General features: G+C 39.4%; 1 protein-coding gene across 1 annotated transcript; it reads left to right on the top strand.

Annotated features, from left to right (window-relative positions):
• Positions 1-6: 6 nt before the first annotated feature.
• LOC125481481 (PHD finger protein 3-like) lies at positions 7-18,552 on the top strand. The gene is made up of 3 exons (XM_048593077.1): positions 7-1,727; positions 6,231-6,609; positions 18,143-18,552. Exons 1-3 carry the CDS (start codon positions 100-102, stop codon positions 18,341-18,343), a joined length of 2,208 nt encoding a protein of 735 aa, XP_048449034.1. The 5' UTR covers positions 7-99; the 3' UTR covers positions 18,344-18,552.
• The last annotated feature ends 6,448 nt before the right edge of the window (positions 18,553-25,000 follow it).

The raw sequence follows: 25,000 nt of genomic DNA, 5'->3' as shown, positions 1-25,000 counted from the left end.
TGTCCAATTGAGCCTGTTTTGGAATCTCAGCCCTCTGCAGAATTGTTATCTGAAACTGCTCAAGAGTTTGCGGTAGCGAATGATGATCTACAGAAGCTCATGGACTGTGAAGATGGACGAGCAACAGTCAGAGGCCACAGTCCAGTTAAATCTGTGCTGGAATTGCAGTGCTCTACAGAATCATTAATTGGTGCACATACTGATTTGCCTGAAGATGCTGTAGGAGTGGATACTGACCTTCACAAAAATATGGGTGCATTCCCTCATGGAAATGTCAGTGCCGTTGGAGAGGAGTTAAAAATGATTGTAAAGGAAGGACACAGTGTAGAAATGAATGAAGGAGTAGAAATTGTGGATAATAACGTTATTACTGAACACACAGATAAGCCAGTTGAGTGGGATTCAGTTGTACCAAGCACTGAAACTACACCATCTGTAAACAAGTTGGAAGACTTTATGTCAAAACAAGAAGAAAATGTACAGCGGCCAGTGGATGAAAAATTACAGATATCCTCTGAATTAAATGCTTCTGTAAATTATGTAGAAGCAAAAGAAGACCTTAACTTGCAGTCAAATAAAGGAAACGCACATAATAATGCTAGCATTCTTATAAATGAGAACATTTCAGATACTTTAGAATTAATTGAAGACACTGGGAATATTGAGGCAATTAAGTTTGAGGTGGCTGTTTTGCCAAAGCCTGAAACTGTGGCACAAGTGGACAGACTTGAAGTAGCAAGACCTGTCTCTTCAAAAACAATTGCCAGCAATATCAGTGAATCTGAAAAAGGCAATGGCTCTTCTCATCACATGGCATGTAAGAAGCAGAATAATATAACTGAGCAGGATAATTCAACCGAGCAGCATCTGGGCCCCAATAAGGAAGAAATGCAGGACCGTTTTAAACACAAAGACCACAAGGAAATTATTCCTGAAAAGCAGGTTGATGCTATGGAATTCAAGAACCAGACTTCAAAACATGAGAAGTCAGCACTGAATCCTCAGCATAAACTTGCACAAGACCCAAAACCTGAGCAGAGTGAAAACAGTTTTCACTCAAATAGGAAAAAAGCTAAGTTGGATATTCAGTCCTCTGAAGCACTTAAACAATCCAAGTCGCACAGTTTGACATTAGCCAGTAAACGGAAAGCGGTTGACCAAGATGAGCATCATCACAGGACTGCTAAGTGCTTGAAAACACAGGTTACACAAGTTGCTAAATTGAAAATGGACCAAGAGCAAGAGCAAAAGCCAATAGCCAAAATGCAGACACCAAATAAGATAGTATCGATGTCTCTGGCAGGGCATAAGTCAAAGAAAACAATTCCAGCATCTAAGCATAATTCTCATTCAACTTTGAAACTGAATGAGTTACCACCAAAGCTGGTGACTCGCTCTGGCCACAAACCTATCCCTTCAACAGCTAGAATAGTTTCCCAACAGTTAGACAGTATAAGGGAAAAAGACAAGGGAAAGATTATGGAGCATTCTAATGAAGATGATAAAGAAAAATTGAAAGTTAAGAAAAATGAGAAGAGTATTCTTCCACGGCAGAGGAGAAGTAGCAAAAGTTTTTCATTGGATGAACCACCATTGTTTATCCCAGATAATTTACCTGTGGTAAAAAAGGATGAAACTGACGCGGACCATTCCACCCCTGTTCCTACTTCAGATTTGTGGGACCCCAAAAAACTATGTGGATTTTGTAGGAAACCACACCACAGTAGGTGAGCTTCTATATAACCAAATCCCTGTACAAGTTTTCTGAGAGATCATTTTCTTGATTCTTAATACAAGCAGTAAAGGGAAAGAAATTATATTGGCATTTAAGATACTTTGTCAAGTTTGTTGACAATTGATGTGACAACTTTTTGAAGCTTTATTTTGTGAGCTTTAAACATACTACGGTAGAATGCAATGGTAACTTTACATCACTGAGAGCAGAGAGCATAATAAGCCTGTAGTAAATAGGAACAGGTGTAGGCTGTTTGGCCCTTGGGCCTGTTCCGCCACTCAGTCGGATCATGGCTGATCCAGCGTTGCTCACGTCCAATTTCCTGCATTTCCTCTGTAACCCTTGATTCCAATACTGATGGAGAAATGATCTATCTTGGCCTTAAATATACACAAGGACTTTACCTGACAGTTCTCTGGGGCAAGGAGTTTCAAAGAATCTCAACCCGCTGAGAAAAGAAAGTCTTCCTCATCTCAGTCTTTATTTGGTACCCCTTTGTTGCAAGACTATGCCCTCTGATCCTAAGCTTTCCCTTGTAAGGAAACATCCTCTCAGCATTTAACCTGTAATGCCCCTTAAGAAGCCTCTATGTTTTTGGGTGGCATTGTGGTTCAGTAGTTGGCACTGCTGCCTCACAGCATTAAGGATCTAGGTTCAATTCTAGCCTGGGCAACTGTCTGTGGCGTTTGCGCATTCTCTCCATGTCTGCGTGGGTTTCTTCCGGGTGCTCCAGTTTCTTCCCATGGTCCAAAAATGTGCAGGTCAGGTGGATTGACCATGCTAAATGGCCCTTAGTGTCTGGGGATATGCAGATTAGATGGATTAGGCATGGGACATGCAGGGTTACAGAGATAGGATACGGGTGTGGGTCTGGATGGCATGCTCTTCAGTATGGACTTAATGGGCTGAATGGTCTGCTTCCACACTGTAGGGCTTCTATGATTCTATGATTTTGATGAAATTGCCTTTTATTCTTTAAAACTCCAGTGATTAGAGTACCAACCCTTTAGCCTTTGCTCATGAGACAGTCCTTCCATTTTGGGGATCATGGGAGTGAATCTTCTCTGAACTACTTGCAATGAAATTATATCTTTCCTTAAATAAGGGGACCAGACTGCTCTCAGTTCTCTAGATGTGGTCCCCAGCACCTTGTACAGTTAGAGTATGACTTCCCTACTTTTATACTCCAATGTACTTGTCTAAGGGCCAACATTCCATTAGTCTTCCTGATTACTTGCTGCACTGTGCGCTAGCTTAGTGTTTTGTGCACAAACATCATGAAGTCCATTTGTGTTGCAGGTTTTCTCCACTTAAATAATATTCTGTTCTCTTGTTCTCCCTTCCAAAATGAACAACTGTTTTCCTTACTTGCTGACTTTCCCCCCACACTTACTTAACCTAAACCTATCAATACCTCTCTACAAACTATATCTATCTTGCAATTTGTCCTTACACCTTATTGTTTTCATAGATCATAGATCACAGTGTGGAAACAGGCCCTTCGGCCCAACAAGTCCACAGCGATCGTCCGAGCATTCCACCCAGACCCATTCCCCTATAACCCACCTAACCCATCCCTGAACACCTATGGGCTATTTAGCATGGCCAATCCACCTAGCCTGCATGTCTTTGGACTGTTGGAGGAAATATGAGCACCGGAGGAAACCCACGCAGACATGGGGAGAATGCACAAATTCCCCACAGACAGTCGCCGGAGGGTGGAATTGAACCTGGGTTCCTGGCACTGTGAGGCAGCAGTGTTAATCGCTGAGCTGCTGTGTTTTCTTTGTGCATTCATGGGATGAGGGTGTTGCTGGCTAGGCTAGCGTTTATAACCCTTTCCATTTTTCTGAAGAAGGGTCCAGACCCGAAGATCACTATACCTGAACAGCAGAAAATTTGCGTTATCCAAATAGCATCTGTTATTCACCAATCATATTACAGACAATTTGCATTAACAAAACATGCATTATAGCAGAACTACCTGTAGTTAAAACCATACTGTTGTGCATTCTGATTTATTGTTACTTCCCCCAAAAGTTCTTGTGTTAGTCTTAAATTATTTGCTATTATACAACAATCCTCTGGAGAATCCTCTTCAGTTCCAGCTATTCTGAGGTAAATTCCTTTCAGTTACCATCACTTGACTGTGCATATCACATTTCCTTGTTTTGACTACTTTTTAACACATCCATGCTAATCTGCTTGTTGCTTTGTCACTAGTATCTGTTGAAGGCCATTGTAGATTTTTCCACTAGTTTCAAGCAAGGCAGTCTGCTACCTTTTGTGCCCTTGTAAACAAAATTCAAACTGATTAAGCTTCATCTGCATTCCACACTGTACCTAGCTTCAACAATCGTATACTCTGCTTAGAGTTGAGGTTTATCTAACACTCTTTTTCAGCTATCTTTGTAAACTGTAAACCACAGAAAGCCCAAGCTGCAATAAAGTCTTTTTAAAACAAAATCTAAACTTATTGAAACTGGAGAAGCATCTTTAGCTTCACCTGTCTCCATGATGATATGGCATGCTCTTGGCTGGTTTTGAACTTGGAATAATTATCCTTAGTTTACAGTTTCTTCTTTGATCTGGAGTTCAGTATATGTTTTTAAACTAGTTCGGTATTTAATTTTCAAAACACAAACATCTCCCTCAGAATGCCCTTATTGCAGGGATTGTGGAAGCCTAACAGGAAATAGATAATCATGACAGGTGTATCCTATGTGCAGTATACATCAAAGTAATTCTTAGACTTATTGGAATACAAAAATTATTGAAGTCATATAATACTGTATTCCTGCCTACATCATCAATTTTGTTTTTTAAATGTCAAGTTTGAACTACTTTCTGCCTTCTGTTTCTTCAGGTCTGGGGAGTGATCAAATAGAAAATTTGTTGAGGTTTGACTGCAGGTTTTAAAAAAAGCAGCTGAGCAGTTGGTCTGCTGTGCTTACTCCTTTTGCAGTGACCTTTCACAGCCTCTTGACTTCCTCATGCCCCTACAGTCAACCAGAAATCTAATATTTCACCATATTGCCAGACATGAAAGACAATTATTTCCATTGCTAGATAAGTTGAACAGAAAGAGCTGTAATTGACAAATAAACTAAAGATAGCTAAAGTAACAGACTTAAAAAAAAACTGCAAATTATCAGAATGTGGAATGTTTTTGTTGCAAGTAATCATACTAAAAGAGAAAATGCTAGAAATTGAACACGTTGATCAACTTCTCCCTGGTGTTGTACAGATGCCAGTGTTTCAGGCATAGTTTCAACAGAACTAGAAATATGCAGGTGAACATTTTAATAGAAATGACTGCTACTTTTATGGTTGGCTGTTACATGCTAGATTCTCATGTTTGCAGAATTTGAATATAGAATGTTCAGCAAACCCCAAATGATGTATTTCCATTCCTTATTTTAAATTACTTGCAACATCCAAACCCACCCCAGCATAGCATCCAAGTTACTGTGTAATTTATTGGATATGCTTAAGATTATTAAAGGTTTGGACAGGATCAATAAACACATTCTATTTCCGCTAATTGGCAGATCTGGAATTCAGTGTTATGTCTGCAAAATAAATGCAAGAAATACAAGAGTGAGACAAAAATTTATTTTTTACACAGAGCTGAGGGGCTGAGAGATTTCTATCTGGGGTTAGCGGTTGAGGCAGAAGCTGTGTCATCATTTTGAGTCAGTTGAATTGGTGCAGGAAGAGAAAGGTATGTGGGTCAAGTTGGATAAAAATGTTTGGGACCACAGCATTGAAACTCTGCTTTTACAGAGAATAAACACGACCTGAGACTGCTTGGGTTGAATGACTGGCTAAATTTGTATTGTAACATGTGTATTTTCTATGTACATCTCTTTCAAGTGAACAATAAATAAGGAACTTGTCATTTTGAGAAGCCAACTTGGCTTATTAGTAGTACTCTTGATTCCGACGCAGAAGGTTGTGGGTTCAGGGCTTAGCTCTGCTAACATAAAGCACCACTAGGTTACTATGTACCAGTTGGAGGTGCTATGTTATGAAAGAGATGGTAGAACAAGTTTTGGTCTCCTGAGGTAAAAGATTCAATGTTCTATCTTAAACGAGCATGGAGGTTCTGACTGCACTCCTTGTTAATATTTACCCTTCATTCAACATCACAAACAGATGATTTATATATTGAATTCTGTTGGGACCTTGCTGTGTGTTTTTTAACTGTAACTGTGGCAACATTTCAGAAGTGCTTCAGAGTCTGTTTGAGATTTCAGGGCTGCATGAGATTTTGAAAGGTACTATATGAATGCAAGTTTTTTTACTTCAAAGTGCAGTAAACAACTTTGACCAGGGAATGTAGGTTAGTGAAAAATAACATCAGAAAAAGTGCTTCTGTTAGCATGTACTAGTTAAAAATCCAAGCAGTGAAATGTTTATAATATTTTTGAGAAGTATTTTTAAACAATTTTTCATCCTTCATTCAATTGACCTAGATTTTGTTTGCATTCAGATTTATGGTAGGTTGCGGAAGGTGTGATGATTGGTTTCATGGCGAGTGTGTTGGATTGACACTTGTCCAAGCACAGCAACTGGAGAAAGAGGATAAAGAATTTATTTGTTTCAAATGTTGTGCTGTGGAAGAGAAAAATGCTCCATCAGTTAATCATAGTTACACAGTAAAACATCAGTGTGTGCAAAACGACATGGAGAAAGCCAAGCTTGAACTAACCCATGAGCACACGATCCATTTAAAAAATGAAAAGATGAGTAATTCAGATGAACTAAGTACTACTGCAACTGATATTACTGGTGTAAAATCAAAAAGAGAAATGATAGAAAAGACTGAGCAATTGCTGAATAAGAAGCACAAGGACAAAATGTTAAAAAAGGTAAGATGTGTTTTCTGTTTGTGTATCATGTATTCAAATCCATTTTTAGCTCATCAGTTGCAAATTTTAATGTTTTTTATATTAAAAATCATACCTTAGGCTCCAACTTCAAAATTTATTAGTCAGTGACTGCTTCAAAAATTGTTCTAAATTTGATTTTAAAAATAACTCTGTGAGCTACGCTCTCTTAAAGACTTGAATTTCTTGGTCTCGCAATCTGAAATTGGATTTTCTATTCAGGTGAAAAGTACAGAGAAGAATTCTTACCTTTTCATAACAAGTGGAAATTACAGGTTGTGGATATATCTTGTGACTTAGTTATAGCTCGTGTTTCCTACAAGTTTTTTGAATTAATTTGATTTTATGAAATCTTCATTGCACATTAAATGTTATCTTGTTTATTAGCTTACCACATTGTACTTTGACTGTACGTGTCACCTTATTTTGAAGTCAGCACTGGAATGTTGCAGATATTGTCCGCAGCAACAGTCCACTTTTATGTGAACTATGTTGTGATGAACTTCATTATTTCACTAGACACTTTGCAGCCACTTAATGGTTAGGATCAAGGATTACAGACATAGTATTGCTTATGTATCGCAGCCATAATAATGGCAGTGGTTTCCATGCTGCTTTTACATAACTATGCAAAGCTCTTACAAATGAAACTTGCACATTTTCTACTTTTGCAAAATGTTTCAGTTGGTCATGAACCATCAATTTTCTACATTGAGTGGCCAGAAAGCAGCTGGAGTATGATCATTAGTGCCATCAGAACAGTTGTTAACACTAAATCTGAAATTTGATCTTTATGGCTGGCTTTGGATTCATGTGCAATTGAACTCAGAGGAGCTGGACAAGCTATTTGCCTAGTATACTAATAGCTAGAGTGAATTTGATCTACAGGCCTTGACTTTAACTACATTTCTCATTATGATGGCTAATTTATACAGATCTGATAGATGTAGTATCTTGAACTGTAGAAACAAATAACAGTTGCCCTTAAACTGAGAGAGAAGTGGTATTCCATTTAGAGGTGATTTAATCTTCAAAATTTATCTAATCCTGAGTTGGTCTGTGACTAGCTTCCAGAAAAAAAAAGCGATTTGCAATTCGTTTGTAGGTTCTGATAAACTACCCAGTTATAAATTAGATTGTTCAGATGGATAGTGTGCTCACTTTGCAGAAGGATTTGGGGAGGAACATTTGCGGAAAAAGGAGAAGCCTTAGTGAATTTGTGTTTATTGAGCAAATGCTGTTCTTTGGTAGTCAGTTACTGTTCAGCCTAAGCATAAGGTGGTTATGTTAAGCCTTTGAATGTGAGCACTACATGTAAGCTACTCCGTGCCCTCACTGTTAAGAGCTATAATGCTTGCTGCCAGCCAGAAGCATTTTTGGAAAGGGAGAATGGAGGCCAGTACTTCGGTGTTGAGGTATTACAGAAATCTCACGTTAGCATTCAGATTGTGTCTGTAGCCTGCTCAACCTTATTCCATTTTGTTTTTAAAGCATGAGGAAGTTTAGCAAATATACTCTAGGATTTAGTATAAAAAGCAGTTATGTAATTCAAGTTACACTCCAGAGCTGAGCACTGGATGGGTCATGTCGCAGACTTCCTATATCAAGGCCTTGTGTGCCTTGTAAGATAGTGTGTAAAATATAGCTCTGTCCAAAGAAGAAAAGTTTTTCATTTGTGTCTTGGCCATTATCTACATTTTGTTGAATCTTGTATTAATTAGCTACTTCTTTTGCTTACAAATCACTATTACATTTTAGCATTGGCTGTAAAATTGCACTTTGGAGCATCCTGAAAACATGAAAGGCTTTTATAAGCTTTGAACAGCATCAGGAATTGAAATCAATATTAGACCTGTGTTTGGAAGTAGATCTGTGTCAGGCTTCTTGAATGCTGGCACAGTACTCATCTTGGCAAGTGGAGAGTATTGCATCATAGTCCTAACTTGTGCTTTACAGATGGTGGACAGGTTTGGCGAGTTACAACACAATGCCCAACCTCTATACCTGAATACCATTGTCCTTCATGTACGTCTCCACTTCTGTTTTGATAGAGGGAACATTATTTGAGCAACTGAAGATGGATAGGGCTGAAATAATTGACCTTCAGCAGCCTCAAAACCATCTTCCTTTATTTTTGATATAATTCCAGCCAGTGGGATTTGGGTTCATTAATGCAGCCCTAGGTCAAATGATGCCAGCTAATTAATGACAGTCACCTCTGGAATTCAGTTCTTTACTCCCCGGTTTGTCCAAGGCTGCTCTTGGGTTAAATCACCATGAATCATCTCTCGCTAATGAGAAAACACTTCTTTGGTCTGGTAAGACTATCTTGGCTTGACTTTACTTGAATGAGGCCTGGAGGTAGGTAGTCCTTGCAACACAAATTGAGCATCAACAGACCATTATTGGTGAGTATGACCCTTAACAGTGCAGTGGATTCCATCACTTTGACAGTGAACCACTGCTGGCAGAAGTTGGTCAGGTTACTTTATCCTTCACTTCATAGAGAATATATAGCCAATTTATTACCGCCAATTTATTACACTGTCGAGTAACGATGGTGGAACAGCTTGGAGAGAGGCAAGGTTGGTTCTGGAGCTCGAGTTCAATGCTATAATCTGATGTTTATCTGCTTTATGTACATTAACAAAATATGAGAAAATTTGAATGAAAGGGTCACGAACATATTAAAGCAATATTCTGCATTAAAGATCAAATTGGATTGATGAGGCTTAATTATTTTAATTTTTTATTTTGCTTAGCCACTTTACTTCCTCTAATGGACCTGACCAGACCCCTCAAAATATTTTGTAGTAGCCTAGACCTTAACTGTTCCTTGTTTTATACGCAAATGTAACATGCTGCATTCCAGATGCAATTTGATTAGTCACGCTGCTTGATGTTTAGCAAAACATCATTTATTCAACACTATACAGTTAAAATACAACAAAAGAAAGAAGAACTTAGATTAGCAACTCTATTGGAAAACTTAATAGTAGATATAGTAACAATTACTAATTAACTGTTCCAATGTAGTAACATCCCATAAACACACTTCTTGGCAAAATTCAGAAAATAGATTTGCCTTGCAGGTAACTCCAGGAATCCACAAGGAAAAACGTCAAGACAAAATTGAGAGTGTAACAGCCAGGCAACATTTACTGCACTTCCAACCTTGTTGACATTCCAACCACAACTGCTTAAAGTTAAACTAAAAACTAAAAGAAAGTCCTGGTCTGAAAGCTGGCCATACCCAGCCAGGCTGCTTCTATTGTTCCAACTTGGGGTCAAAACCCAAGGCCTCATAAGCTGTTTATTGGCTTTCCAAGTAGACAACTTTCTACCTCTGTCTCAAAACCTCGCTTTAAAAAGAAACTAGGACAAAATAATCTCTTAAAACAACAGTATCGTCCCAGTCTGTCACCATTATTTCATTGAGGTGTTTCTGAGCTTGCCTTCAGATATTCCATGTCATGTAAAGGAAAGACTTTTGGTTGAGACTTTCAGTTGAGTTGAAGCAAAAACTGCTACTGAAGCACAACTTTACTGGTGTTTGCCATGATCCTCTTTATAATTTTTAATGTTTAATGCCTGAATCTCAAGGATGTTTCATGCTTGTCTGGTTGCAAAATGACCTTTTTGCTGCTAGAACTTATCTGATATTATCACTAGTTCATTATTTGAGCATTCTTGCAAATTCTTTTCAAATCTGGAACTATTTCAAGTCTCAGAATCTTCTGCTATTCTTCACTGAACTTTGAAAAAAGAGTAGGTTATTTAGCTTCTCAGGCTGTTCACCAACCAATGAGATCACAGCTAATCTGCACCTTCATTATTGGCCTTAGCCCTGTGTTCCTTAACACCTTTTGGGTAACACAAGCCTATCATTTTCAGTTTTGAAATTGCCAATTGATCTAAATAACTGCCCTTTTTCAGGGGTGAGTTCCAAACTTCTACCAACCAACTATCCATGCACAGAAGCATTTTCTAATTTCACTCTTGAAAGGCCTGGCACTGATTTTTAGATATGCCCCTGGTTCCATATGGTTTATGTACTATACAGAATTCTGGGAAACAGTCCTATTTTGTGTAATGTCTTGTAATTTCACAAGCGTTCAAGTATAATTTCTTGAAACCAGTGCACCCTTCCTAGGGTGTGATGCCCTGAACTGTTCACAATATTCTAGGTATGATCTAACCAAGGTTCTGTGTAGAACAACATGATTTCAACCTGCTTGTATTCTCTATTTTATCGTCTTGAAGTAAAAGGCAGCACTTCATTAAGTCTTTGATTATTTTGTCATCGATGACATTTTAATCTATGTATCTGAACCCATACTTCACTTCAACCTACATCGTTTGTTTGTAAATTTCCACTGGGTGGCTTTTTCCCCTAGTCAATATCTTTCGAAATGTTATTGCATACCTCTGAAGGAGGTGGGACTTGGACCCAGGCTTCCTGGTCCAGGGGTAAGGACATTACCATTACGCCATAAGAGGGTCCACTGTATGGTACCCTATTCTGTCCTTTCTAGGTGTCAGAGTGCACATTATCCTTACTATTAGCTTCCACATCTGTGCAGTTCTGGTAACACTTACTCTGTTTACAATACCACTTATTTTTATGTCTCCAGTAAATGTGGATATGCAGTTTTCGACACTGTCATCAAAGTTAATGAACATGATGTGGAATTGAGAATAAAATTACTGCCCATTGTTCCTATCCTACAACACAGCCAATTTTCTAATCGGGTCAATAATTTAACTCTCAATTCCATGAGCCTCAGCTTCAGCTAATCTTCTGTTATGAGGAAGATATGTCAAGTACCTTCTGAAGGTCCATATAGATAACCTGTTGAAACACTACCTGCCTGTTCGTTTTTGAAGAGTTGATAAAACTTTGTCATGTTCGTCAGCCACAAATCTATGTTGCCTCTGCACAGAAGGTGTTTACACAGCATATTCATCGCCCCACTTCACTGTAGAGAGAGGAGAAAAAAAGTGAAAAAGATGAAAAAAAGTACTCTAAATGTATATTTTGAGCAAAGGCAGCTTATATACTGTTATAGGTTACAGTACAGAAAATTACCAGCTTTATGATTGGTTACCTGCTAGTGATGCCATTTGAGGGCAACCTAACTTCTGTTTGTATCTTTCATTGTAGTGAATTCTCCATATGTCATTGATCCTGGTTGGTGAGGGAATTTGACAGGTGGAGATATGAATGAAGTCAGCTTCTGGCTGATATGCTTGTGGAGCTTATAAATGAATTCTGAGAAATCATGATGCAAGATGTGAACTAAGGATCTATTTTTAATTAAAAAGTCCAAGGAACCAGAAACTGTTTATTCCACATGTTTTAAACCCTCTCTGGTCTATTAATATGTACAGCTACTGTTTTTACTCAAGCTGTTTCTGACCGTAAGCTTGCCAGATAGGTTTAATTTGTGTTTTCATTTTGAAGTAAAGCATATAGTGCCATTGCCTTGTATACCGCTGATAGCGCTCCAAGAGCAATACCTTGTCCTTTTCAAATGAGCTAATTTTGTCATGCAAGATTTATTTAAACCCCAGCCTCCTCCGGTTCCTTGAAGGTGAGATGTAAATATCAAGCTGCTAACACTTTGAAATGTATCCAAACTAACTAACATAGTCATGCTTTGATTGCAGAAATGAACTTCATTCTGTTGAGTATGTTTGCACAGGGTGTACACATTTACTTTGCAGTTAATTTTCATTTGAACCACTTTACTATTATGTTTTGCTTGATTCTTTTCCTTGCAAAAACTGAAGAACTTGTACAATATACATTTTATAGATTTCGCTTCGCATTGTGATTTTCTGCTTGCTATAACAACTTCCTTTTAATTCATTTGTGGGATGTGGGCGTCGCTGGCTGGCCAGCATTTATTACTCATGCCTAGCTGCCCTTCAGAGGGTAGAAATGGGCTGCCTTCTTGAACCGCTGCAGTCCACCTGCTGTGGGTTGACTCTCAATGCCATTAGGGAGGGAATTCCAGGATTTTGACCCAGTAACAATGAAGGAACGACAACGTATTTCCAAGCTAGGACAGTGAGTGGCTTGGAGGGGAACTTGAAAGTGGTGGAGTACCCATGTGCTTGCTACCGTTGTCCTTCTAGATGGAAATGGTCGTTGGCTTGGTTGGTGCTGTCTGAATTTCTGCTGTGCAGTTTGGAGATAGTACACACTGCTGCGACTGAGCATTTGTAGTGGAGGAAGTAGATGCTTGTGGATGTGGTGCCAATCAAGCGGGCTATCCCGGACGGTGTCAAGCTTGTTGAGTGTTGGAGATGCACTCGTCAAGGCAAGTTGGGAGTATTCCATCACACCACTGACTTGTGCCTTGTGGATGGTCGACAGGCTCTGGGGAGACAGGAGGTGAGTTACTCACCGCAGTATTCCTAGCCTCTGACCTTCTGTTGTAACCACTTTGTGGTGAGTCCACTTGCGTTTATGGTCAACCCCTAGGATGTTGACAGTGAGGGATTCAGTGGTAACAGCATTGAGTGTCAAGGGGTGGTGGTTAGATTGTGTCCCCTCTTGGTGATGGTCACAGCCTGGCATTTGTGTGGAGCAAATGTTACTTGCTACCTGTCAGGCCAAGCCTGGATATTGTCCAGATCTTGTTGCATTTGAACATGGACTGCTTCAGTACCTGAGGAGTTGCAGTTGGTGCTATACATTGTGCAAGAGTCAGTGATCATCCCCACTTCTGACCTTATGATGGAGGGAAGGTCATTGAAGCAGCTGAAGATGGTTTGACTTGGGACACTATGCTGAGGAATTCCTGGTGTAAAGTCCTGGAGCTGAGATGACTGACCTTCAACAACCATGGCCATCTTCATATGTGTCAGGTATGACTGACCATCCCATTGATACCAGTTTTGCTAGGGCTCCTTGATTCCTCACTTGGTCTAAAGCAGCCTTGATGTCAAGGGCTGTCACTCTCACCTCACCTCTGAATTCAGCTCTTTTGTTCATGTTTGAACCAAAGTTGTACTGAGGCCCAGAGGTGAGTGGCCCTTGTAGAGGCCAAACTGGACATCACCCAACAAGTTATTGCTGAGCAGGGTGTTGCTTGATAGCACTGTTGATGATGACAATTTCCATTGCTTTACTAATGATAAAGAGTAGACTGATGGGTGTAAATGGCCAAGTTGGATTTGTCCCGCTTTTTGTGTATAGGGTATACCTGGGCAATTTTCCACATTGTGTTGGGTAGATGCTCGTGTTGTAACTGTATTGGCACAGCTTAGCTAGGGGAGTGGTAAGATCTGGAGCAGTAATGTTGTTAGGGCCCATAGCCTTTGCAGTGTCCAGTGTCTGCAACTGTATCTTGATATCACATGGAGTGAATTGAATTGGCTGAAGACTGGTATCTCTAATACTGGGGACTACTACAGAAGGCCAAGATGAGTCATCCACTCAGTACTTCTGGCTGAAGATTACTGTGAAAGCTGCAATCTTGTCTTTTGCACTGATGTGCTGTGCTCTTCCATTGTTGAGAATGGGGATATTTGTGGGGCCTCCTCCTCTAATGAGTTGTTTGTCCACCACCATTCATGACTGGATGTGATAGGACTACAGAGCTTAAATCTGATATGTTAGTTTGGAATTGCATAGCTCTGTCAATCCCTTTCTGCTTATGTTGTTTGGGATGCAAATAGTCCTGCTTGGCTTCGCCAGGCTGACATTTCATTTACAAGTATGCCTGGTGCTGTTCCTGACATGCCCTCCTGCACTCTCCATTGACTCAGGTTGACCGTCTGCCTTGATGATACTGGAGATTTACTGGGCCACGAGGTTAGATGTTGTGCTGGAGTACAATTCTGTTGCTGTTGATGGCCCATAGCGCCTCATGGATGTCTGGTCTTGAGTTGCTAGATCTGTTCGAAGTCTGTCCCGTTTAGCATGGTGATGTTGCCACACAACATGATGGACGTTATTGTCAATGTGAAGGCCGGACTTCATCTCCACAAAGACTGTGTGCAGTGGTCACTCTTACCGATACTCTCATGGACGACGCATCTGCACCTGGCAGATTGGTAAAGATGAGGTTAACTGTTTTTCCCTCTTAATTGCCTCATCACCTGCCGCAGACCCAGTCTAGCAGCAATGCCCTTTTGGACCTGACCAGCTCAATCAGTACTACTGATGCCAAGCCACTCTTGGTGGTGGACTTTGAAGTCCCTGACCCAGAGTATGTTTTGTGCCCTTGCCATCCTCCATGCTTCCTCTAAGAGATGCTCAACATGGAGGAGTGCCAATTCGTGGAAACTTAGGAAAATATTGCAGGAGTAGGCCATTTGGCCCTTCAAGCCTGCATCGCCATTCAATATGATTGTGGCTGATCATGAAATTTCAGTATCCTACTTCCACTTTTTCTCCATACCCCTTGATCCCTTTACCACAAGGGCCACGTTCAGTGCTTGCTTGAATATATCTAATGAACTGGCCTCAATAGCATTCTGTGGGAGTGACTTCCACAGGTTTACAATTCTGGGTGAAGAAATTCTTCCTCTCATTCTTGAATGGCTTGCCCTTTATTCCTAGACTGTGACCCCTAGTTCTGGACTTCCCGAACATCGGGAGCATACTTCCTCCATCTAGCCTGTTCAGACCCATCAGGATTTTATGTTTCTATGAGATTCCCCCAATTCTTCTAAATTCCAGCAGATACAAGCCCCGTTGATTCAGTCTTTCCTCATGTTAGTCCTGCCATTCTGGGAATCAGTCTGGTGAACCTTCACCACACTCCATAAATATCAGACTAGGAGACTAAAGCTGCACACAATACTCAAGTTGTGGCCTCACCAAGACGCTGTAGAACTGCAACATGACATCCCTCCTCTTGCTGTGAAGGCCAGCATCCCATTTGTTCTGGTACATTGCTGTGTCTGAGGTGGCTTGTTGGAATAGTGATTTCCAGTAAAAATTGACAGAAGTAACATGGGATGGGACAGGACAATAGGGAACATCTGTGTTCTGTGTGAATAGTGTAATAAGCTTGTTGCCATTGTGCTAAGCAAGCAACATGGCCTTTGGTTTGATGGCTTGTCTGAAGGATGTCGCTACAGATAATGCAACGTTCTTGCTATGGTGCTGCCCTGTAATAGGCCTTATTCTTCATGGGATGTGGGCATTGCTAATGAGGTTCAGAGATAGTAGGAACTGCAGATGCTGGAGAATCTGAGATAACAAGGTGTAGAGCTGGATGAACACAGCAGGCCGAGCAGGAAGGCTGACGTTTCAGACCTAGACCCTTCTTCAGAAATGAAGAAGGGTCTAGGCCCGAAACGTCAGCCTTCCTGCTCCTCTGATGCTGCTTGGCCTGAAACGTCAGCCTTCCTGCTCCTCTGATGCTGCTTGGCCTGCTGTGTTCATCCAGCTCTACACCTTGTTATCTCTATTGCTAATGAGGTCATTGTTTATTGGCATTCCTAAATTGTCCATGCAGAGGTAGTGAACAGCTGAAGTCCATGTGGCATAAATATAACCAAAGTACTGTTAAGAAGGAAATTCCAAGGTTTTTGTCTGGCAGTGAAGGAACACCACTATTGTTTCAAATCAAAGGGTTTGTTACTTAGCAGGGATCATGTAGATAGTGGCGTGCTCATAGCCATACAACACAGAAACAGATTCATACACCCTGACCAGCCACCCCAATCTGACCTAGTCCCATCTATCACTTTGTCTACAGCGATTGGTAATAAAGGTACTGTAGTCACAGATTTCAGTCCCGATGCATCCAATGGTGTATTTACCTAACAACTCTCTTAGCAGTAACAGACTCATCTTTGACAGCAGTGTTTGTAATAGATGAACAATTGTAGTTCTCTCCAGACGCTCAACTAAAGAGTACCTCGTGTTCATCAGATGCAAGACTCAAACTTGTTTTGTGTTGTAGAGTCCTTGTAACAAGCCTAATGAGATCAGATAATATGGCAGGATGAGAGCATAGTGGTTGTGGCAACAGGGTAGCTACACATGCCTGTGTTGCCTTTGTCCTTCAAAAGTGCTAGAAATTATAGGTTTGGAACCTGTGTTGTTGAAACCTTGTTTTGATGCAGTGCATCTCGTATAAAGTATGTATTGCTCCAACTGTTTGAGTGTTGAATATTTAAGTTGGCGGATACGCTGCTGACTGAGTGGGCTGATTTGTTCTGGGTAGTGCTGAGCTCTGTTGTCAAACCTGCACCTATCCAGGCATGTAGAGTGTATTCCATCTCGTACTGCCATGTAGGTGGTGGACAGGCTTTGGGAGTCAGGAGGTAAGTAATTTGCCGCGGAATTCCCAGGTTCTAATCTGTTTGCATCACGTTTACATGGCTGGTCAAGTAGTTTCTTTTCGATGGTAACCCCTAAGATATTGACAGTGTGGAAATTCAACAATGCTATACTAAATGTCCAGGCAAGTTAATTAGATTCCCCCTTGCAGGAAATAGTATTGCCTTGTACTTGTGTGGTAAGAATGTCACTTTCCACAGAGCAGCCCAAATCTGAATGTTATCCAGAAGCATATGGACACGATCTGCGCCAGTATCTGAGGTGGTGTGAATGGTGTAGAATATTGCAATCCGCAGTGAAAATCACTACGGTGAACATTTCCACTTCTGACCTTGTGATGGAGGAAAGGCCATTGGAAAAGCTGAATGTGGTTTGATCTGACGGTACCCTGAGGAGTGTTAGTATAGACTATATGCCAAAGTTCATGTTGGGCTTCATTGGAAATATTTTTGATATAGAGCTAACAACTGCACTATTTACATGCGCATTACCTGCTATTTATTGAGATTCTCTAAAGCCTTTTTATCTGGCTAGAAGCGAGTTTATTTATTCCACTTCATCTTCCTGAGCTGGTGGAAACCATTTTATTCACCTGACATAATAGTGGTCACTTGTTTTTAATTGATGCTATTGAATCAACTTGCTTTAGAATGTAAATATGATGGATATTTAACTGAACCAACAGTTTCTAATCACTATATAGTTGAGAGATTAATTTCTGCAACTGGTACCTTTCTTATAAATGAGGCAGTTTATCTTGTGTTTAACTGAAAGCACAAACCATGGGTGAATTTTTCAGATTTCGTACTTTGTAAGGGATAATATGTTCATCAACTACTTTGAATTAACTTGCACCCCAACAGCCAAAGTGCGTTGTGTGTTTGATTTATAATGTCCAGTTTTGAAAAATGCAATCATATGCTTCCTTCAAATGAAGTCTGCTTAAGTAAATTACAGTGAAAATATTGGAAGTTAAATTACTTGGATATCCGACTGCATCTAATGACAAGCTGTCTTCTAGTTGGAACACAATTATGATGCATTATCAACTATTTGGCAGAAGAAAATTTGAAGCTGGCACATCATATAAATTATGGTGTAATGGTGGTCAAGAATGCATATTTCAAATGTGTTTTTTTTAAAGTAGAAATGCTAAATACTTACAGCATGTGACTTGGATTATTTATTCTGAGATCATGTTCCTAGGTCTCTAATATAAGAACTGGTTCAACTGATTCAAAGGATTCGGAGACCAAGGATGCAAAAAAAATACGTTTAGGAAATGACCATCTTGGGCAAGTAACGGGAACCTCACAGGCACCCGAACAGAAGAAGAACAAACTGCTGAAAGACCTGGAAACTAGTCGGCTTAGCCAAGGAGAAAAGCTTCCTAAACTAGGTGCGTGAAAATGATTGAGCAAATCGGTGCATTTGCTGAATGGAGAAAAGAAAATGTAAATATTGTGATTTATTGGGAAGGCCTATTTCTCAAATTTTTGAAACATTATACAAGTTGATAAAATTTTTAATAAAGATGCAAGCTCATCCCATGCAGTCTTTCCTATCCTCAATATCTTTAGTGTGTCAAAATTATGTCCTGTTTTAACTCATTCTTTTCCAACCCTCAACAAGTCTGTTTTATTGCTTGCACACAATCTGAAGACCGTTGAAATCTAACGTTAAATCTTTATTGGTTGTTTCAAATTTGATGTTCTCCTGTATTGAGTCTTTGCTCTTCATCTTGGTTTCTTAAATAAAATTAAACCTAATACTTGTTGTAACTCATTGTAACTGACCACGTAAAATGAAAAACATTTAGAAGAATGCATTTTAGTTGGGTTAAACCAGAGTGAGCAGTTAAGGCAGCAATCTTTTAAGGAAAAATTTGCTAAATCTTTGAAGCAAAAAGTATTGATTTACAAGGGAGAGAATGAGCTTGGGATTTTTGAATTGCTCTCCAAGGGGTTGACATAAGTAGGGAGGCTTGAATGACTGACTTTATGTATGTACTTCTGGTTCTGTACTTTTAAACCACTGTTGGAAAGCTATTGCTGACAAGGAAACCATGCATATAGTCAACCTCATATGTATGTTGAAACTATATGGAGCAAAACATTCAATGTTTTTAAACCTATACCATCTATGCATGCTCTGGATAGGCCTAGGAGCTAATCTTGAAAGTTGTTTTTACAATGTAGCAATTTCCCTTCCTCACACTCTGTGGCCCAACCCACTGGAGCGAACGTCATCCTGTCCAGCACAAACTTCTGGACCCAGCCCAGGATGTGGTTAGTGTGCAGTTTAATGTTGAACCTCACTTTTTTTGGCCCATTACTGCTAGGAGTTAAATTCTGAAAATCTCAATGTTTTCTTACAGATTGCGATTCATGCAGAATTTTTCTCAGTTAAGTTTAACGTTAAAAATATCCAAAATGACCAGTCTGTCATCTTGAATCTCATAGTCCTTTCCCTTTTAATTTGCTTTCTGGTACTTTATATCAATAATGCAGCAAAGACTGCCTGGCTAAAGTACTAAAAGCTTATGCTGTAAAAGTCAGTGCTCCCTTTAATAGTTGAGCTTCTAGTGCAAAATTTCCCTAGTGTGTCCTGTCTGCAAAATGGATAAATACAGTTTGACTAATTTGTCCCAACATATTATTCACTATTTTATTGTTGATTGACAATGATACCCATTTCATGTTCTGTCAGGATCACTCTGTTTCAGACTTCATTCTAGACTTGGCCTAAGTATGGGGGAGGAAAAAAAGCTGAATTTCGGATGAGGTGACATTAAGCAATGTTTGATCATGTGGCATCAAGAAGCCTCACTGAATTTGTAGTAATGATAATGAGGGGAAAGCTTATCACCAGGTAATCATATTGGGCATAAAGGAAAAATGTTTGTTTGTGGTTGTTTGAGGCCAATTATCTCAGTTTCAGGATGTTGATTCAGGAATTCTTGCTGGCAGTGTCCTATGGCCAGTTATCTTCAGCTGCTTCATCAATGATTTTGCATCACGTGGTCAGAATAGGATTTGTTCCCTGTGCTGTGCATTGTTCATTATTTACGACTCCTCGGATACTGAAATATTTCGTCTGTATCTTAATGAAGGCAGATCTGGCCAACTCGTTGTCTTGGGCTGCCAAATGGCCAGTAGTATCTGTGTCATACAATGACCACCTCCAGCAAGAAAGTGTGTACCAACCTTCCATTAGTTGTTTAGTAGTTGAATTGTCCACTGGATGTATAAAATTGTATAGGTTACAGAACAGGTCAGATACAGGGTATTCTGTGCCTAGGGGCTCACTCTTGACCTCTATTCCTCAGAGTCTTACCAGCATCTGCAAATTAAAAGCGTGATGGGCTACTCTATCTACTTGACTGTGTGAATTTGAAACTCTACACCATCCAGAACACAGCAACCTACTTGATTGGGCCCACTAACCGCCTTAATCAATCACAGAAATTGCTAGAAAAACTCGGCAGGTCTGGCAGCATCTGTGGAGAGAAATCAGAGTTAATGTTTCGGGTCAAATGATCCTTTCTCAGAACTGGTTGAGGTGCCAGATCTGCTGAGCTTTCCAGCAATTTCTGTTTTTGTTTCTGACTTACAGCATCTGCAGTTCTTTCAGTTTTAACCTCTTAATCATTCAATCTCTCTTAACCACCTCATCTTGAATGCAGTGTATTTCATCATGTGTTACAAGATGCACTGCAATCAGACCCTAAGGTTTCTTTGATGACATATCTTAAAACAATGATCTCTACCACTTAGAAGGGCAGCAAGCTGAAGGGAACACAACTACCTTTTTAAGTTTTTCAAAGGCATGTACCACCCTGACTTGAAGATATAAATTTGTTCTTTGTTAGACCCAGTCACAAAGTCCTGGAGCTTACTAATGACACAGTGTGCGTCCCTTCACACACGTTGCAGCTGTTCGTGAAGGCAAGTCGCCCCTACTTTCATAGAATGTTTAGAGATGGGCAACAAATGCTTGTCTTGGCACGGAGAGCTAAATCCCACAGGTGAATTTTGAAATAATCTATAAGATCCACATTTTCCTTGTTCCTATGCTCTCTGTGCCAGTGATGGAGGTAGATGGAAGGGTACAGACTTATTCTCTTGTTTGTTTTACATATAGACTATTTCACTCATTTAGATCTGTTGCTGCCTGGATTCCTAGTGGGATCCTGGACTGCTGGAGATAAATAGAGTTGCAACTTAGTATGCAGAGCACTAGTTTGGAATGAGTTTGACAATCTTAAGTACAATATTTAGTAAGCCTAGGTCACATTACAAAACCGTTCATAATTTTAGTAAACTTATGAATCTCCCAAGATATGTTTTTATGGCAAGAATGTATCATCATGGAACATGTGATCTGTTTGACAGAATCTAGTACATTTTTCCACTTAGCATTCACTTCTTTATTATTCTATGAAATGCTTTGGGGCATTTTCTGCATCAAAATTGCTACACTAATGCAAGTTGATTCTCTACTATTGCCAAAAGCCAACTTTTTTCATAATTTTGACTTGGCTTTATTTCTGTAAATTTGACTGTACCCCAGTCTGTCTTTTTGTCTCTCACTTAATGGTTTTACTATCTCCTGGTTTTGCATAATTTTTCTCCAGTATATAAATTTGTTTACTTATTTCATTGCAGTTAGATTTCTTTATTGCATATTTTTTCAGCTTCTATGTATCTGGCAGTCTGTTTACATACTAAGTTTCTTGAGGAGATGCTGCTCCACATTCCCTCTCCTCACCTGGCTAGCTTTTTATTGAACTGTTCTGTATGCTGTCCTTTTACTACCATTTGTCATCTGCTTCAGACTCTTGTTAGCTGTAGAAATTGTCTCATCTCACCCTGACATGAGGAGAGGGGAAAGAGTCTGATGGTGAAGAGCTGGAAGTGCACTATCTTGTTTCATTTATCTGAGGAAGCTGTATTTTGGTTTACTGTTGTGGACAATTTCAAAAATCAGGAAGCAGTGAGATCTGCATTTACATCAGCACTGAAATAATAATCTCATGTTGACACATCTTCCTTCTGATCAAACTTTATAAATTACCAGATCATTAAATTGAACCAAAGACAAAATATGAAGTTGCTGGAAAAGCTCAGGTCTGGCAACACCTGTGAGGAAAAAATCAAAGTTAACATTTCGGGTCCGGTGACCCTTCCTCAGAACTGGGACTTTACAGCATCCGCAGTTCTTTCAGTTTTTACAAAGACAAAATATGGTAGGTACTGTATATAACAAAATGCTGTTCTTGCTCCCTCCCACTTTCTGAAAATTCTTTCTTCATCTACATAGCAACTTTATATATAAAAAATGAAAGATAAATCATACCTAAAAACTAATTGTCACATTACTCTGATCCAATTCGTAACCTCATTATGGAAGTGTCTACTCACCTGCTTTACTAGTTACATCTATTTTGAAACCTGTCCAATGTCGAGCTGTTTCAACACCACTAATATCGTCCTGTTTCCAGAACAAACGTAGAGAAACTGGCATCGCTTCATAATATTTTCTATTTTAATGTTTTCTTTAAAAGATGGTCCTCTTCAAAGCTTTAAAAAAAGGCCATGTTTAACCTTTATTGAATTTTTTTAAATAATTCATTTATGGGATGAAGGGGGCTTCGCTGTCCAGCTAGCATTTATTCCCCATCCCTAATTCCCCAGACAGCAGTTTAAGCATCAATCAAGTTGCTGTGGCTCTAGGGACACATGTAGGCCAGGTAAGGATGACAGTTTCTTTTTGTAAACCAGATGGGTTTTTCCAGCAATCAACAATGGATTCATGGTCATCATTTGACTCTTAATTCCAGATTTTTATTGAATTCAAATTCTACCAGCTGTCATGGAATTCAGGTCCCCCAGGATATTACCTGGGTCTCTGGATTAATAGTCTAGCAATAATGCCACTAGGCCATCACATCCTCATGAAATTTTTGTTGAAATACATTTCCAAAGCTGCCTAACCGAATTATATATTTTGGAAAACTCCAGCGTTTTCCTCTAACACTTCTATCTGCCCTTGTTCTAATAGAAATTCATCATGCTGCAGAACTTTAAAATAATGTCTAAATTAATCTTATGCCATGAGCCAGCTATTAACCCAATTCTAATTCCTGACCTCATTCAAACACCTGACCTTAGCTCCTGCGCATCCCCACTGGAAGTCAACCAATACAGTCGGATTATCTGTCTAAGTGTCACATTGATGCTGGTTTGTGGGGTTTTTTTTTTTTTTTGTTGTCAGTTTACTCTTTTGGTGACCATTGGCAGGTAAACTAGTGTTGCAGCATGAAAATGTAGAACTGTGGGATAAGTGTTGCAATTTCCAGTGGTGATTAATCCCTACATGTCCTGTATTGAGTATTAATATCATGTGAATGTGGAGATGCGAACTCAAACTATTCCAGTTGTCAAAAATTTACAGAAAAAATTGCAGATGCTGGAAATCTGAAGGGGGAGCAGAAAAAAGTGCTGGAAAACCTGGGAGGATTAAATAGCATTTGTGGAGAGAAGCAGGCTTAATGTTTCAATTCAATGACCTTTCATTGACTGAGTCTCAAAAGATTGAACTTGGCCCATATTAGATTTCAGTTCACAATTTCTTTCTCGAATTGGTCATCTTTAGCTCCAACATATGGAACATAGAAGTTGGATGGCATACAATAATTTCAAAGAGTGCGAATGGATCATGTCTTGAATAATAAAAGCCTAGGAATCATTATAATGCAATTAGCTAATTGAAATGACTCAAGTAATGGACACCATTGAACTGAAGTTTGATAGTTGTAATCATCAGAATTATAAAATTGCAGATCAGCTTAACAATCCTTTCCAGATACTTTGCACCTATGTATCGTGCACGTTTTGATTTTAATCTGATCTTGTTCCTCCAAATTTTTCTATACAAGAGGCAAAACGATTGATGTCTGTACAGTGTACTTCACTGATCTAATGTTCATTTTGCTATGCAAGATTTCTAGCCAAATACTGTAAGTTTGTGTACAAAAACAAAGTTGCTGGGAAAGCTCAGTAGGTCTGGCAACATCTGTGAAGGAGAAAACAGAGTTAACATTTCGGGTCCGGTGACCCTGAGGACCCTAGTTCTGAGGAAGGGTCACCGGACCCGAAATGTTAACTCTGTTTTTTCCTTCACAGATGCTGCCAGACCTGCTGAACTTTTCCAGCAATTTTGTTTTTGTTCCTGATTTACAGTATCTGCAGTTCTTTCGGTTCTTATACTGTAATTTTGTGTTTGAACTGAAGAGGGACATTTTCTAAAAGAAAAACAGATTCATTAGTTTCAAACCTGGAATAAAGTAGAACTTATGATTTATTGCAGATGCATTGATTATTGTATTAACTAATAAAGTAATTTTCTTGGAAAATTGAGTTTGAAATGAGAACTTAAGGGCTTAACCAATCTTAACTTTTTTGCTTCTGAAATGTTGTTCAAAGTTCAATGTACTGTTCTTGAAAGCTGCGTCCGTTAAGTGTTCAGAAGTGAAACATAGCTTTCTGACGTTTAAGCTACAGCACGGCATGCCCATACTTGTGTAATGCTGACCAGGAAGAACACACAATGTATTTGCTAATCTTGCACAAGGACTTTAGTATTTCATTAGACCGACTTTTTTTTTTTTTTTAACTTCTATGTTCCATTAGCAGACCATAACCTGAATTGAAGTCTAAAGTGCGTACTTGGTCATCACTGAAAGGTAATTGACTTGAAAAGTTAAATCTTTTTCTTCACAGGTGCCAACTAAGCTTCAGAGTTTTCAGGTGCCAGGCCACACTAAAGTATTTGGAGGAAGGAAGGACAACTTCATTTAGTGTATTCCCAGATACCTGTTTTTAAATCCAGGCTATTTGGTCTCCCACGTTAAATCTTCTTTGTTCCACTCCAGGTTCAGGAATTTGAAGTCCAGAAATCTGAATTGTGAGAGTAACAAGGTGTTGAATGACAGTGATTGCTGTGTGGCAGGGCTTCCTAAACTATTTTTCAATGTGACCTCATTTTATTAACGGAAAATTT

Source organism: Rhincodon typus, unplaced genomic scaffold (assembly GCF_021869965.1).
Source record: "Rhincodon typus isolate 14 unplaced genomic scaffold, sRhiTyp1.1 hic_rhity00002301, whole genome shotgun sequence".
Taxonomy (NCBI): domain Eukaryota; kingdom Metazoa; phylum Chordata; class Chondrichthyes; order Orectolobiformes; family Rhincodontidae; genus Rhincodon; species Rhincodon typus.
Note: the sequence above shows the minus strand (reverse complement) of the source record. Positions and strands in the feature narration are given on the sequence as shown.

Bases quoted from the DNA above. Each gene is read 5' to 3' on its own strand.
- LOC125481481 (XM_048593077.1), top strand. From the start codon at position 100: ATGGACTGTGAAGATGGACGAGCAACAGTCAGAGGCCACAGTCCAGTT. The intron at 1,728-6,230 runs GTGAGCTTCTAT...GTTTGCATTCAG, and splicing joins AGGAAACCACACCACAGTAG to ATTTATGGTAGGTTGCGGAA. The intron at 6,610-18,142 runs GTAAGATGTGTT...TCATGTTCCTAG, and splicing joins AGGACAAAATGTTAAAAAAG to GTCTCTAATATAAGAACTGG.